Source organism: Anolis sagrei, chromosome 1, assembly GCF_037176765.1.
Source record: "Anolis sagrei isolate rAnoSag1 chromosome 1, rAnoSag1.mat, whole genome shotgun sequence".
NCBI lineage: Eukaryota > Metazoa > Chordata > Lepidosauria > Squamata > Dactyloidae > Anolis > Anolis sagrei.
Window position 1 is genome coordinate 60587136 of NC_090021.1, and position 17187 is coordinate 60604322.

At 37.8% G+C, this 17187-nt stretch overlaps 1 protein-coding gene across 2 annotated transcripts in view; it reads right to left on the reverse strand.

Moving 5' to 3' along the window:
* Nucleotides 1-704: 704 nt before the first annotated feature.
* The window catches only part of DISC1 (DISC1 scaffold protein), a 176890-nt gene continuing 160407 nt past the window's right edge, over nt 705-17187 (reverse strand). For both annotated transcript variants that reach the window (XM_060753819.2, XM_067465294.1), the window contains one exon: nt 705-1175. In XM_060753819.2, the coding sequence (XP_060609802.2) occupies nt 1008-1175 (168 nt within the window). In that variant the 3' untranslated portion in view covers nt 705-1007. The remainder of the gene's footprint in view (nt 1176-17187) is intronic.

Sequence of the window (17187 nt, forward strand, 5' to 3'; positions counted from 1 at the left end):
CAAATCCTAACCTGAAATTTATTACCATGACAGCAACACTGAAAGCCCTGCTGGTGTTTTGGACTATAAATTCTACAATTTCTATATCTGCAAGATATCTATATCTGTGGTATGTAAGTCTAGTTATAAAACTTTGGCAGACCTTTCAAAAAGTTCTCATGAAAGAACTGGCTATTTCTGATTCATTTTTTCTTGAATTATTACTCTTTCACTAGTGTAGGTTTCTACAGGACAATGCCCTACTACAGGAGTGAGGAAGGTAATCTAACTCTCATAACCCTTCATAATTCGTTTTGCTGGCTAGAACATTTGGGAGCTATAGTCTACCTCACTTTTGGAAAGAAGGCAAAAATGTGGCTGTAGGGCCAGGCCTTCGGGTAATTAGGTGGAAATGACAATGACAATGTTGTTAATTGGCTTGGAAATTGTTTATGGATAAGTTAAATGGCGTACTCAATCATAGAATTTGGCTAGATAATGGCCACCAGACTGGTAATAGCTTAGTAAATTGTAAGTATATTGTTTTGATGTTTTTATGTGGTATTTATTATAATTACTAGTGATTTGCATTTTTATTATGTGGCATCAAATTATTGCCAATTGGAAGGCGCCCTGATCCCCCTTCCCCCCCCCCCCCCCGGATTGAAAAGGGCAGGGTACAAGTGTTTGAAATAAATAAATAAACAAACAAACAAACAAACATATGGAGGACTATACATTCTTTACTCATACAGTATTATACTCTCACAAATTAAGACATTTTAATGACCTTCCTAATACTTTAGATATTAACTCTCATAGGTCCCAGATAAGAGGTGCCAGAGTGAAAACTTTAAAAAAAACAACCTCTCATATATTGAATAGTTGTATAGAAGTTTTCAATCCAGCAGCCCCAGACAACACAGCCAATAATGGGTGGTTACAGGAATTGCAGTGCAAAACATCTGGAAACCAAATGTTCTACACCACAATCCTTCAACAGTATTCCCACAATGGTAGAATCAGAATTAGGTCAGTAAAAGGTATAGTATCAAACACAATGGCTCAAAAAGGATATCAACAAGACCTTCGTCACAGCTGCAGATTGTTCTCTGAAGTTGATCTTCCAGGTGTTTCAGCCTCTCACTTATTTTTTCACATTTCTCTTTAACCTCTGTGGAAAGCATATGGCAGTCCTACAAGTAGATTAAAACAAAAATAAAAACAAAGAAAATCAATACATGATTAACATAATTGAAAACCATGCAAAATTTGGACACAGTTTAAGAATATTTCATGAAGAAGCATTTTTTTGAACTACAACAGGCAGAAATTCATAGCCAACATGACAAAAAATAACTTTTCCAAGTTCTTATCATGTTGGAAGTAAAATAAACAATGCCATGATACCTTTTAATTGCATGACTGCATAAATATTTAATATAGTCAGGTATTTTAAAAATAATGTCTTACACAAGGAATCTCACAATTTACATACTGTGGGATAGACTCGTAGTTTTCTCTGAGTTTACTGCCAATATTATGTGCCTAAATTAGAAAACATGTCTGGGGAAACTACTGAAGGGTCAACAACTTCATATTGTTAAATCAGACCTGCCTTCACATTTCATATCTAATTGACTGAATGAGCCTGTGGCATTCATAAACACATTTTAAGGGTTAGCTTTCATGAATAAGGGAAACACATATCTGGACTGTTGTTGTCTGCCTTCAAGTTATTCCCAACATATGATGACATTAACATGAGGTTTCCTTGACAGGATTTGTCAAAAAACGGGTTTGCAATTGCTTCCTCTTAAATTGGGGGAGTTTGATTTGCCCAATGTCACCTAGTTGTCTTCCATAGCCAAGTGGGGATTTGAACGCTAAACCCCCTAAGACTTAGTTCAGTAGTCAGAACTACCATTGGCTCTCATGTTTGGACTAAAATGTTCCTTTTTAGACTAGACCACAATCCTAGAATTCTCATGCTAGCTGGAGGTTTACTGTAGTTATAGCTGTAGACACTCACAAGCAGAGTCCCCTTTTCAAGATCCATTCGTGTTAATTCTGAAGTAGATGGCCCATTCAATCTCTTCCAACTCTATGACTATATGATGTTAAAATGTGAAAATAATCTATAGGGATTCCTAACTCCAGCATATCTGCAAATATCCCAACATCTCTATGGAAGGTACACTGGGTCTGTCCACAGCAGATGATCTCAGAGTTTTATGGAAGAGCCCTCATAGATCATTCCTTCCTTTATGGAAGGAATGATCTAGCTACATCCAGGAAATGTCCAGGTACGAACATGCAGCCATTGGCAATTACCTGTCAGTAATGCATGCATCTTAAGCCCTAGATAAGCCATGTTTCCTGGGAGCAGGGGAATCTCAGAAGTAAGGAGTCCTTCATGAATAAAAGTCCTCAGAAGTGCATAGCCAAATTCAGATAGGCCTGGAAACCAGGCTAATGAATATTCCAGGTGATCTCTGTTGCTGGAACAAGTTTTGCATGCAGTCTACCTCCTTAAAGTTACTTTTTAGTATGGACCTGTGGATCCAAGTTAACACCTAACTCATATCATGCCTACCTTTTGCTCCCAAATGTCTGAATCTGACATTACTCTAACAATAGCTATTAGATTGTATCCACTTTCACACTAGTGTTTGGCTATAGCTTCCCCTTGAAAACCTACGAGATATTCACCAGCCACTATGACTCTTCTGATCTTGGGCTGCACCTTTCCTTCCAGATCAGAAACCAAGTTAGCAGTAGGCCTAAGCAGGGCAGACATACTATGGTAACAGAGAACCCAGTGCTGTGTCTCACCCTTAGATTTACATGGCAAAAAGTATTACTGCAATTTCAATTCCATGCTTGTCAAACAAGATTACATCAATAGTTCTGCTTGATGTCACTGTTGTCAGTTACAGCTAGTCTTACACCACATGTATTGCAGACACAAGTTAACTTGAGATTCGAGAAAAGATTTCAAGAAAAATATTAGCCCTGTAGAAAATGCAACATTAATTATAATTTGTTTCCTTGGTGCTTGGTACCTCTTGAGCTCCAAATAAGATACTTTTCTGACTAGGTCACAACATCCCTCCTTGGCTTTGGAAATCCATTTTGGGTTTGCAAATCCCTGACACTGATGCATCAGAACCTTTGAAGGCGGCATCTTGACAGACAAAGAATAACTTACCCAAGTCTAATGACAGATGGGATGCCTTTCTAAAATGCTTTGGCTGTAGCTTTTTCCCAAAATAGCTGTAACTATTGTGCTAATCTACCTCTTTACCCAGATGATACAAAGATGCCCTTGGGGGGGAGGGGGGGTATTAAAAAGTTGTTGTTGTTATTCTGACACAAAAATACAGTAGGTCACAGCAAACAAGATATATATGCTGGATTTTGTATCACAAAATCACAGGTCGAACACTTCCCAAGCGTCTAGGACTGTGTAATGTATTTTTGAATGATGCGCACAGATCCAAGTAAGGTGGTTTTTTACAGTTGACAGATCGTGATTTTGTCAATGTTTACTGTTTCCAAATGCCGGCTGAGATCTTTGGCACGGTACCCAGTGTACTGATTACCACTGGGACCACCTGTACTGGTTTATGCCACAGCCTTTGCAGTTTGATTTTGAGGTCCTCATAACGACTTTCCCTATTGTTTTTCCTCAATGTGACTGTCACCTAGTATGGCGACATCAATAATCCAAACTTTTTTCTTTTCCACTATCATGATGTCTGGATTCAAACGTCCCTCAGTATTTTTGCTTGTTCATTTTCCACTACCTTTGCAGGTTTATGATCCCACCAGTTCTTTACTACTGGCAGGTAGTACTTGTGACATAAGTTCCAATGAATCATTTGGGCCACATCGTTGTACCTCTGTTTGTAGTCTGTCTGCAACTTTCTTGCAGCAGCTGAGGATATGATCAATGGTTTCATCAGTTTCCTTGCACAGTCTGCATTTTGGGTCATCTGCTGATTTTTCAATCCTGGCTTTAATTGTGTTTGTTCTGATGGCTTGCTCCTGGGCTGCAAGAATCAGGCCTTCTGTCTCCTTCTTCAGTGTTCCATTCATGAGCCATAATCAGGTCTTCTCCTTATCAACTTTCCTTCAATGTTGTCAATTTTGCCCATGCAATGCTTTGTATTATTATTATTATTATTATTATTATTATTATTATTTGAAACACAACAAGATGAGTCCACAGCAAACAAGATCATTCTGCTGGCTGTTGTATTGGATTACACGTTGGATACTTCCCAAGTTTCTAGGACTGTGTGATGTATCGGCGAATAATGTGTGCAGATCCCAGTAAGGTGGCCTTTTGCAGATGGAAGATGGTAATTTTGTCAGCGCCGATTGTGTTTAAGTGCAGGCCAAGGTCTTTAGGCACTGCATCCAGTGTGCCGATCACCACTGGGACCACCTTTATTGGCTTGTGTCAGAGTCTTTGCAGTTTGATCTTCAAATCCTCATATAGTGTCAGCTTTTCCAGTTGTTTCTCTATTATTACCTTCCTTCCCTGGCTTTCTTCATGCTTTTATCTCTCTATGTCTTGTTCTGCTCTTCCTCCTTGTATCATTGTAAATAGACTGAATTTTCAATAATACTGTAGAAGTCCAAACAGTAAGATCAGGGTCATAATGTAATTTTCTGAGCTCAATAGTTTTGTACCATCTCTGCTTGCACTATACCTGTTTTTCATTCTACAGTTAATTCCAACTCATCCCTTTTATTTCAATTTCCTCCATACTCAAGGATCCTCCAAACAGGGTTGATGTGTCAGAAGGTTGCATTCCTGCTCTTCAGTGCAACTTTTTTATTCCAAGAGATAGCTGAACAAAAAAAGTCATTATGAAGCACTAAAATAGGAGTTTTGTACTGCGCCATTGTAACTAATGTGGAAAAAATAAAATTCAAAGAGAGAATATTTGCCCTTCAAAATATAGGTTCACCTCAGTAAACTACATTCCAGGTTTTTAAAAAAATGTAATCCAGACAGATCCAAGAAATTGCTAAAGCAACCTGCCAGAAGAACGTATGTGGTGACAGCAACAACCAGCAAAAGCTGGTAAACCCCAAGGAGCTACAGTATATCACAAGAACTTGCACTTCTGGTACTAGTTTGGAAGAATCCCAAGTGTTGAAATTTCCTTGTGCTGATTCTTAACTGTTCATTATCAGTAGCTGAAATTGTTTTAATTATTTATTACATTTGTAGGCAACAATGATTAAGAATTGGTAAAGTGGGAAGGGGATCTATTAAGAAACACACAATAGAAAGAAGGACTTTTTAAAAATATTCCGCAGGAAGCAAAAGTGAAAAAGTAAAATTGTGACCATACTGGATCCCCAAAATATCTTCTGTTGAATTTTAAAAGACTCACGTTTGACTGAATACCTCATTGCAAATCTCTACTGAAAATGATAAGTTTAGACTAGGGATCAATATAGCAAAAGCTTTTAAAACTAGAGATAGTCAGACTGAAGAGGTGAGGAAAGGCTGCAAATGTCCTTGTGCCTGCAGAAGGTGAAAGAGAACAATGAAGAACAACTCATCCATCAAGTTGTTAAATTGTTATTCAATACTCAGCAGGATCCTGCATATTTTAGGGAGAAAATAAACACCTGAACAATTTACAAGATTGGAAAGCTATTAGAAAGCACCTTTGTGACTGGCATACACAAGGAGATGGCAGCATTGTAAGCAAACTTTGTTACTTTACAGGCTTGCAAGGTGATCGGTCCTGAAATCATTTTATTTTCTTTGCTCTGAAAACACTTGATTACCATCAGAGCATCCATCTCAGAATAGCAATTTTCTTCAAGATGCTCATGATGTCATTTTTAAAAGAAATTGATAGACTTGAGAGCTGTGCTCAGTGTTTGCCACAAAATAAGAAAGGGTACTGAGCCAATCAGAGGTCCTCTTGGTCAGTCGCAAAGCTGAACAGGGCATGGGGTTACAGCCTGTGCTGGATGGGGTCACACTCCCCCTGAAGACACAGATTTACAGCTTGGGAAAGACCCTTAACTCAGCCTGGTGGCCCCTCGCCTGTGGAATTCTCTGTACAGTGACATTACATTGGCCTCCTCCCTCTTATCCTTTAGAATGAAACTCAAAACCTGGTTATGGGACAAAGCGTTCAGACAGTAGAGACTGCAATTTAGAATGAGACCCAATTTGTGTGAGTGACCTGGACTATGATTTCAAATCTGCGTGATTTAAACAAGGTTTCAGTAATTTTAAAGCATTAACTAATTGTTTTAATTGCTTTTATCATTTATTACTGTTGTTGGCATTGAATGAATGCCTGTTGTGAAGCCGCCCCCTCCAGAGTAAGAAGGATGGGATACAAATATGCAAAATCATTAATTAAATCACTCACATGACTCTATTTAAATCATGACTGAGAATTATAAAGATGTTATAGAACTGTATCTTCCAGTATTACTCAACTTTAGTGACGTTGAATAAAGGATGCCTGGAGCTGAAGTCCAACCTTCTAGAACAAGTTCTTTTAAAATTATTTGAAGTTCATAGGGAAATATTCCAACTACACCAAAGAAACAAAAACTGTGAAAACAAACATGCCCAGGTCCCAACCATCATTCTGCAATCATCAGCAAAGTAGCACAAATACAGTTCAAACAGGTGAAGGCTGGAGCAGGAGAGAAGCTTTAATGCCAAAAGCCTTAATGCCAAAGTGTTGATTTATTGAGTAGTTTAGTGGAATTTGGCAACACTTCAGTACTCTAATTAAAGGCCATTAATATATTAGATTGTAGGTCAGACTCTGACTGTGGCTGCTGAAGAGACTTACAGAGCTTTTTTTAAAAAAAACCATGTATTTGCATAAATACAATTTACTGTGAGTATTGTTCCAAATTGTTGTGAAAACCCTTCCAAATTGCACTGTTGTGAAAACTAAAGCAATTATTAAATCTTCTGCTGTCCTCAACAACATAAAAAAACACCAAACAAAACAACCATCTGCCAGCACTTAAACCTGAGACTAATATTTCTTTTTTATGTTATTTGCATAAAAGTGTACATTCAAGCTTTTCACCAATATGAGACCTAAGGCAGCTCAAAGTATTGGTTAAAACAAAATGACAACAGCAACAACAGAAACCCAGTGGATAACTAAAATATAGATTTTTTAAAAAGAATAATACAAATGAACCTTCTATTAAAACATCACAAAACTTCAAAAAGTAGTTTTAAAAGTTATAAAGCTAACAATACAGTACACCCCAATATAAAAAAAACCTTCTGCCATAGGTATGGGCTAAGAAAAGAAAAATGTCTTTGCCCCTCAGTGGATGCTGGTCCAGACACCGCCTCCAGGATCAGAGGTAAAATGCTTCTGTGTATCAGCTCTAAGCATAAAAAGCCAAAGGACCAAGTTGCCTTTATATCCTGTTGGCAGGCTTCTCTTTGGAAGAACTGACTGGCCACTGTGTGTTGGACAAGAGAGAGGCTTTTGGTCTGATCCAACATGGCTCGTCTTACATCCTATCAGTGTTCTACAGCAGTTATTCTGTCCTCCCAATTTGGCCAAATCCATTTCCCTGTGGCTACTATCCTGTCTCCTACTGGCTACTTCTTACAAAGTAGTTTTGTAAACACAATCCTTCTGTATTTGTATTTAGGAAAACAAACCCATAATCCAAATCTCTATAATGCAGAACCAGTCTAAGATGTGTGGGGCAGTGAGGTCCTCTGATTTCTTTTACACCGAGGGGGGGGGGGGGAGAGAGAAATGGTGACATTGATGCTTCTGTTCTATGTTTGATGTTTTGTCTTATGTCTTATATAAAAGGCGGTGTTTTTATTTAATTGTAGTAGTTAAGTAGTAACTTGTGTTTAGATGCTGAGTTGCTAAATTTTGTTATTATGGATGTATTGTAGTTGTATTCGGGCCTTTTATGTTTGGAATCCACTCTGAGTCCCTCAGGGGAGATAGGGTGGAATATAAATAAATTATTATTATTATTATTATTATTATTATTATTATTAGAACCACAACAAGATTAGTACATAGCAAATAAGATCACTGTGCTTGCTGTTGTATTGGATCACATGTCGGACACTTCCCAAGCATCTAGGACTGTGTGATGTATCTGTGAATAATGCGTGCAGATCCCAGTAAGGTGGCCGTTTGCAGCTGGCAGATGGTAATTTTATCAGTGCCGATTGTGTTTAAGTGCAAGCCAAGGTCTTTAGGTACTGCAACCAATGTGCCGATCATCACTGGGACCACCTTCACTGGCTTGTGCCAGAGTCTTTGCAGTTTGATCTTCAAATCCTCATATTTTGTCAGCTTTTCCAGTTGTTTCTCTTCAACCCTGCTGTCGCCTGGGATAGCAACATCGACAACCCATACTTGGTATTATATTATATTATTATTATTATTATTAGTAGTAGTAGTAGTAGTAATATTGGTATTATTATTATTATTATTATTATTATTATTATTATTATCCTGACCTCTAAGACTCCTATAGGTTCCCCAGTTGTTGTTTCAAAAAACTCCTTCTTAAAGATGGTGCTTGCTATAGTGGCACACAAGTGCTCTTCATTTCAACAGCAAGAGAATGCTTTTGTTTGTATTTTTACTGCAGAACTACTGTTTTATTCATTTATCAATTTACACTGATTTAATGAAGAATGGGTAGCTCTCATTCGCCCTCTTACAATTAATTGGGTAAACAGCTCTAATTAAAAGGTGTTTCGTTCATATTTTGGACTACCCTATGATTTATTCCCTTTTTCTGATAAATAAATGAATGCTGGGCTCCTTCAACCTTTTTTAAAGGGAGGCAGAAAATGCCTCTCAGCATCTTCTATGCCTATTAATGTCACCACTAATATTTTTATCTGACATATATATGGAAGCAGGCAAAACCCTGCCAGTGACACAGAAACTATTTTAAACACTTTCTGGTTGTAGTGCTACTCAGCAGGCAGTGAGAAATTCAGTGAGTGTGTAGCTGAAGACAGAAGAAGAATAAGATGGGAGGGAGAAACAATAGTCCCTGCCTCCAGCTCAGTATGTTAACTAGACTGCCATCCTCAAGCTGGCAGTTTGACCCAGTGCTACAAGCAACTATCTGTCGCCTGGAAGAATTTGCAGTCTTGTTTGGTTCATTAAAAAGAATGTTTTTGTACTGACAGCAGTTTAGGGAAGCTTGTTGCTGTAGGGAGCTTGATATGTCATGAGAAAGCCGAACATTGGCTTTTTATGGGGAGCCAAGCTTTCAAAAGCCTAAATTACACAAAGGATTTTCCCACAACAGTCTGAACTGCAGACAACCAGTGCTACTGGTGGCTACAGAAAGAGACTCTCTCAGCAATAGGCCTCCCCATCTTTTTTCTTCACCAACAACATACTGTAGAAACAATTCTTAACAATCTTAATCATGCTTTCAACTATTTTCAATTGATGCTAGTACGGGTCAAAATGCCAATTTGTGTGCATATTTTTAAAAAAGATTATCCATTGCCAACTTTCCTCTCTTGCGCTCAATTTTCCTTACTTGGTTTTCTATTCACAAACTTATCTTTAAAATATGATTCTAAGACACAATCATGTTAGTCTGTATCAGTACAGACTGATATAGATGGTGGCTCCTTTGAAACTGAGAGAAAAAAATATGTAGTGCAAGAAATTAAATACTTCTGTGCAGTTTTTACTTAATATTTGCATATTCTTGCCTGGTTTGGAGAAATTATCGTTCAAATAAAATGCTCAGAAATAAATAAAATGTACTTTTACACAAAATTTGTGCGTGCATGTACATGTATGCTAAAAATACTTTTGTGCAAAAATAGTTCTTTTGAGCAAAAAACATTGTTTCCAGATAGCCTCGCTTTTTGCGCAAGATTTTTTTTTCACAGAAAATCTAACGATCTTGCGTACTCATACTACACAATTTGCCTATTTGGATGAAGTGTTTTCCACAAATGCACATCCGCACACAAATAATCTGAAGAACTCATATATAGTTCTGCACAGAATAATTTACAAAAACTCAGGCTGAAAATTTCACAAAATACTCTCAATTGTGTTATTTTTCCCAACCAAGTGTTCTTAAGTTGGGAATAAATATAAACAAATAAATAATTTTTATTTATTAATACACACACACACACACACACATTTTTCAGCCCAGAAATGAATAAAGGCAAATATTGGGTTGTTGTAGGTTTTTTCAGGCTATGTGGCCATGTTCTAGAGGCATTCTCTCCTGACGTTTTGCCTGCATCTATGGCAAGCATCCTCAGAGGTAGTGAGGATGCATCTATGGCAAGCTTCCTCAGAGGTAGACCTCACAACCTCTGAGGATGCTTGCCATAGATGCAGGCAAAACGTCAGGAGAGAATGCCTCTAGAACATGGCCATATAGCCCAAAAAAACCAACCCAGTGATTCTGGCCATGAAAGCCTTCAGCAATACAAAGGCAAATATTCTTTCCATTCTTACTTTTCAGTGCAGGACTTGGAACAAGGAGGGCTACATTCAAATCCTTGCATAGAATTAAAAGTTGACCTTGGGCAATACATGCCTCTAAAGCACACTTACTCATAGGGTTCTAATAAGAAAAGGAGGAACATGTAAAAGGTCCATATACATTCCCAGTGCAGTACAAGTAACGATAACAATAAAAACAATAGGATTTGTATCTCCTAGGCATAAATCCCACCTATATCATCATTTCCATACAGACTGTCCTGTTTCCCTGTTATAGCTTACACTGCAGAAGGAAACATCCTCCCAATGGTATGGTATTTTAATGAGTAATTGCTTGCAGCAAGCCTTTTTCACGGGGCATGTGTTCACCCTATTTTAAACTTTTGCATGGTTTTATACTCTCAATAAACTATAGTTTTAATGGAATATTTAAATTGTATTCTACATTTTATTGTCAGGTTTTTGCTGATTATGCTCCGACCTTTTGTGAACCACCAAGGGTCCATCATTTGAAGAAAAGTGACATATAAATGAATAAATAAGAAAATATCCCAAATAAATACAAATACCCAAATATCCTATATACATATTTTAGCTGTAAAAATCATTTCTCATAGTATGCCTTGTGTGTAAATATACAGTGATATTCTGACCCCAAGACAAATAAAATTGGAGTTAAACCTTCCAAACGAACATTGTCTTTTTCATCATCACTGCTTCCATTACTATCCAAAAATGTAAGATTCACATCAAACACCTATCTGTTCCTGCTTTTATTCACAAAGGCTCAATTGCTTTCTGTGCAATCTTTGTGGGGAGTTTTGCAAAACATTTCTCATCTCACTTTGCAATTACATATTTTTTAAAAATGTCAATTATATATGTGAGACTTCATTCATTAGCTAAACAATGACTACTAGAATGTAGTAATTATTATTAGTAGTAGTAGTAGTAGAACACACTCCCCAGCGGAATTAGGGTGACTCCCTCACTCCTCTCCTTTAGAATAAAGGTCAAAACATGGCTCTGGGACCAAGCATTTGGCCTGCTGACTGAGCAATAACAGCAACTGACCGATGAAAATTAACCATGAATAGACATCGGACTGGAACTCTGGACTTTAATTTGGATTTGGGCTTGGCACTGTTTCAATGTTTCAATTTTTAATGTTTTATTTTTAATATTTTAATGTCTATTTGTAATCCTGTTGTTCACCTAATTGTCAATGTGTTTTGTAATATTATTTATGTTATTGTTGGCTCTAATGGCTGCCATTTCTAAGCCGCCCTGAGTCCCCCCTCGGGGGTTGAGAAGGACAGAATAGAAATGTTTGAAATAAATAAATAAATAAATAAATAAATAGTAACAGTACTATTTGAATTATTTATATTATTTATTTATCATTTATTTATTGGATTTATGTTTTCTGCCAGTATGAGACTCACTTCTCACACAAAAATGCTCTTTAATAGTGAGCACATATTTTTCCACATATCTCAACTTTAACAAGAGGTATGGATTTGCTTTTTTTTAAAAAAAAAAAAAAAACTAAAGTGCAGAATCCAGTCATCAGCATCCACATCATCTATAGATACTGGGTGAACATGCCTAGATTCCAGGTAAAAGGCAAGCTAACTAGGTAAGCCCTTCATAGTTTATTTTTATTCTATTGAGAGCTAAGGAAGTAGAAAGGTCAAAGCAAATGGAAGCCTAGACAAGATTGCTACATATGTAGATGTTATACAAATAACTAACTTAATAGCAAAGTTGTATTAGAACAGGTATTGAAAGGGCTACTCCAGACAAAGTTGAATAGGGAAACTGTGGCAGCTCATGGACCAAGTGGAGAAGTAGCTTCTCCTATTAAATATTCAAGGAGCCATTTCCTTGCTGATCTCATAAACTGCTCATAAAAGCAGGGAGCATTGCTCTCTAGAGCACACCATGAGGGGAATGATAGGGCATGCTGAGAGAGCCCATACACCCAACAATAAAAAACAATGCTGACATGCCACTCCGCTTGAGAAGTGTCTCCCTCATCCTTCCACTCTCTCACAAACCCAAACATCGCAGATCAATTCTTTTGGAGTTCTTCTCTCCATCTCCCCTTTAGATTGCTGATTGATTGGATGGCCTTAGACTTTGATCTCTGGATGGTGTGTTTTTAACCTTGAATGTATTTTAATCATGTTTATTATGTTGTAATTTTAAACTAAACCATTTTAAGTGACTATTGTACAAGGGTTGAATGAAAAGTAATGCCTCCACCTTCGTTACTTGGGTTTGGATGGGAATATTTTAATAAATCAAATGCAGAAATAATCCTTAGAATGTGCTCTTTAACTACTATGATTCATTTTTTGACATAATCACCAGACAATTGGATACATTTCTGCCAATGATGAACAAGTTTTCTGAAGCTGCCATGGAAGAAGTTGACACTCTCTTTCCGCAACCCATCGTGCACAGATCTTCCAATAGCCAAGCAATGCAATAATGTGACCCACATGTTCTTGTGAAATGCCGATTATGCTTCAAATTTCTCTCTGAGTAATACGACAATAGTCCTGAATCAATCTGTGAACCTTTTGCTTGTGAAACTCAGTGGTTGCTGTCACAGGACGTCCTACTCTTTGTTTGTCACGCAAGTCAGACGTTCCCTTCTCAACTTCTTTAAACTTACTTGCCCAACAACGCACAGTACTCACATCAACACAATCACCATAAACAGCTTGCATTCTCTGATTAATCTCCTTTGGGGTGACACCTTCTGCTGTCGAGAATTCAATGACTACACGTTGCTTAAGTCGCATTGACCGACAGTCTGCCCAGGGTTGCATGCTTCGCACTCTAACAACACAATTGTTCAATGCTAAGGCTTTCCACCAAAATTGAACTGTAGAGGAGAGTCTACTGAACAAGCCAGTACCTGCCGCATACCAGTACTGCCATCTGTTGAGGAATTATGAAGGTGAAGGCATTACTTTTCATTCAACCCTCGTATGTTTTGAGGCACTATGTAGGTGCCAATTGTAAGCCACCTTTAGTTCCCCTCGGGGCAGAGAAAGATATAAAAAAGGTAAATAAAATAAATAAAAATTGCTATAAGGCTGAGCAGTAAACCAGGAAACTGATTGTTCAAAAACCATCATCTGCCATGAACACATTCAATAATGGAAGGCAAGCAACAGGGTGCATCTACTCTGTAGGATTAATACTGTTTTGATCCCACTTTAACTGCTATTCCCACTTTAACTGCTATTCCAATGTTGTGGAATACTGGGAGTTGTAGATTTACAAAGTTTTTCACCTTTTCTGCCGACAAGTGCTGGCGCCTCACCAAACTATAAATCCCATGATTCTATAGAATTGAGTTAAAATGGTTTCAAACTGCATTATTTTTACAGTATAGAATAGATGCACCACAGTCAACTATACTTGCTGTCTTGAATGTGGAGATGAACCTATGTGAGGTTTAAAAATTAATAATGTAACGTAATATATTCAGGAGTCTACATTTACATACATCTACATACTATGGAAATACATGCTATTACCATAGTTTAGCTTTGCCTGCATACTCATTATATTACTTACTAATTAGTATCATTGTCTAGTTTTGCTAATTTTACGATCTCATTACTTTTAACAACGTTCACATTTCAAATATACCAGTGTTAATTGGGTTCTATGCTGCATAGTAATCATGCAGTCTTTCAATACACCTATTCCACAGCCATTGCGAACAATTCTGTTTTGAGATTAATCAGTTCTAAAAGTTATACATATTTTGGATGTATTTGGAAATTCACAGGACATGTGATTTTTTTGCTGTCATTTCACCTCACTTTATGCCATAACCTACATTTTGTTCTGGCTTGCAGCTAGGACAGCAATGTATATTGATCTTGGCAAAAGTCATCTAACTCTATATGAAGGTCATCTCACAGACATTGCTATCTGTGTGAAATCACACACTGGTTTCATTTGACACCAAAATAATTTTTACCTAGCAAGGTTTCCCTGTCTTCTTCAGACTCAAACATATTTTGCTTTGCAAAAAAATACAGCTTGGTTTATCAAACACAATCAGCTCATAACGCTGAGAAGCCTGTGTACTTGCTGGGTTCATTTTGCTAGGTAAATTGTGAGAGAGGAAATGCAGTTTCCCCCCACCATTCGCAAGAACGCACAATAATATTGTTATCAGCTTCGGCTGATTTTGTTCAGAGTTGTGAGTTGCCTTGGTCCCATACCAGGAGAAAGGCAACATATAAATTAAATAGATAAGATAAAATCATGAACAATGCATGTTTGCATTGTCAAATAGCTTTTTGACAAAGTCTATCCCTGAAGAGTAAACTTAAAAGAGAACAGACCTGTAATCAGATGATTTCTGGGTCCCCTGATGGTGCAATGGGTTAAAACCTTGTGGCAGCAGGATTGTTGACCAAAAGGTCGGTGGTTCGAATCCAGAGAGTGGGGTGAGCTCCCATCTGTCAGCTCCAGCTTCTCATGCAGGGACATGAGAGAAGCCTCCCACAGGATGGTAAAACATCTGGGCATCCCCTGGGCAACATCCTTGCAGATGGCCAATTCTCTCACACCAGAAGCGACTTGCAGTTTCTCAAGTCACTCCTGACATGAAAAAAAATGATTTCTGGGTTACAAAAAAAGGACAAGGGGTAGGAAATAATGGCCGTCTCATAAGGAGGAGATGATAGCATTGCTGCACCCTTTTTAATTATCATTTTAATTATTATTATTATATATGAACAACAGTTCAAGATAGAAAACACGTGGAAAATATTTCCCCAATGTGTATTGTGTATGTGTGTGACGGCCTGTTGTCAAGATGCCTGCTAACTTATGGGGACCCAATAAATTGCATGGGTTTTCCTAGATAAAGAATACCCAAAAGTTGTTTTATCAGTGCTTTCCTCTTAAATATAGTCTACAGGACTTGGTATTTCTTGGCAGTCTCCCACCCAAGTACTAACCACTTGGGTGCCTTTGCGGTATTTAGGCCCCTTCAGTGAGTATTAGCAGTGAAAAAGGAATTCCATGGTAAGAAACATTCCATTAGGAATGAGATTTTAAAAACATTTTTAAAAATTATCATATGCTTTTATTCAAATTGACAGTTTGGAATTAGACATAGTTGATAGCTCTGTCACTTCAAAGTGCAGAATTCATGCTAGGCTTTATGGGATCTATTGCTAGTCATATGAAAGCTGCCCCAGATGCTGGTCTGAACTGTCCAAATTGATTAGAACTTTTGTCTCTTTGGGGAAAGAAATAGTGGGCACTGGGACCGTCATGAGTTCGAAGCCAGCCCGCGTCGGAGTTTGCTTTCAACCATTGTGTAGCTTTCTGTCGACCTTTGCAGCCCGAAAGATAGTTGCATCTGTCAAGAAGGAAATTTAGGTACCGCTTATGCGGGGAAGCTAATTTAACTAATTTACGACACCATAAAATCTTCAGCAAGCATGCAAAGAATGAGGAAGTACTCCATCAATGTCACAAATAGACAGTGAAGCAACAGCTCCTCTGGTGGCCAGAATACCCTCATGAAGCTGGATGTTAAATATCCTCTGTATGTCTGTCTATATATGTTGTGTGTCTATGGCATTGAATGTTTGCCATGTATATGTACATTGTAATCCACCCTGAGTCCTCTGCGGGGTGAGAAGGGCTGAATATAAATACTGTAGATTAATAATAAATAAATAAACAAACATCATCATAATCACTATGCATACAGCCCACCAAAACTAACACAAACACCAGCTTCTTGGAATATTTATTTTATCATACCATATGGTTGCCATGTCTCTGAAAGGATACTATGGTATATAGCTGTAGAAATCACAGAGAAAAGACCTACCAAAATTATTAAAGAGTCACTTACAAAGAAAAATTACAATGTCTGAAGCTTCTTATTTTGAAAAAAAAATAAGTAAAGACTTCCTAGAACAAGCTAGTTCATAATGTCTTGGGTCTCATTCTATTTCAGTGTACATTTTCCACAGCAATTAAAAACCTCCTATTCTTGGAGAGAAGAGAGGGGTTCTTCATGCCCTATTACTTTATGTATGTGAGTGAGTGATCTTTGATGAGACCAGAGCATGGGAAAAAAAATATTAATCTTATGTAATACCAGTGCAGCAGGCTCAGTCTTGGTCTCAGTTGGGATTGTTCCTCCCTGTGTGGCAATTAGGCTTGAAATAAGCCTCTCGGTGGCTTCCTTTTTTTAACCTGTAGTTAGTCATAAGGATGAATTAAAGAGGACTCTAGCAGCATATGAACTGACTGAGCTATGCCTGTTTTTATGGCAATGGTTAAGACTGCAAGAAGTCTTACCTTGCTAAGAGAGAGCTCAGGAAATAAGACACTTCTGAAGAATCTTTGGACATTTGCAGAAGATGCTCACAAGAAGGTATCTATTGGAGGTGGCCTTACTCTCCCACCCTGCTTGCTTGTAACTGTCAGTTCAGTGCCTTATGTGCTTCAGTCTGACAGCATGGTTTGATCTGTGGTGAAGGTGACGTGATTGATCCCTCCTGTGAGCATCTGTGAGCATCGCAGATGGGTACTAGCCTGTTGGATGGATTTGACATGTTTGTCTTGGAGACCATATGGTGCTTCCCCTGTTACTCTACTGATCCCATGCTCCCTTGGCAACTGACAGTGGCTGATTGCT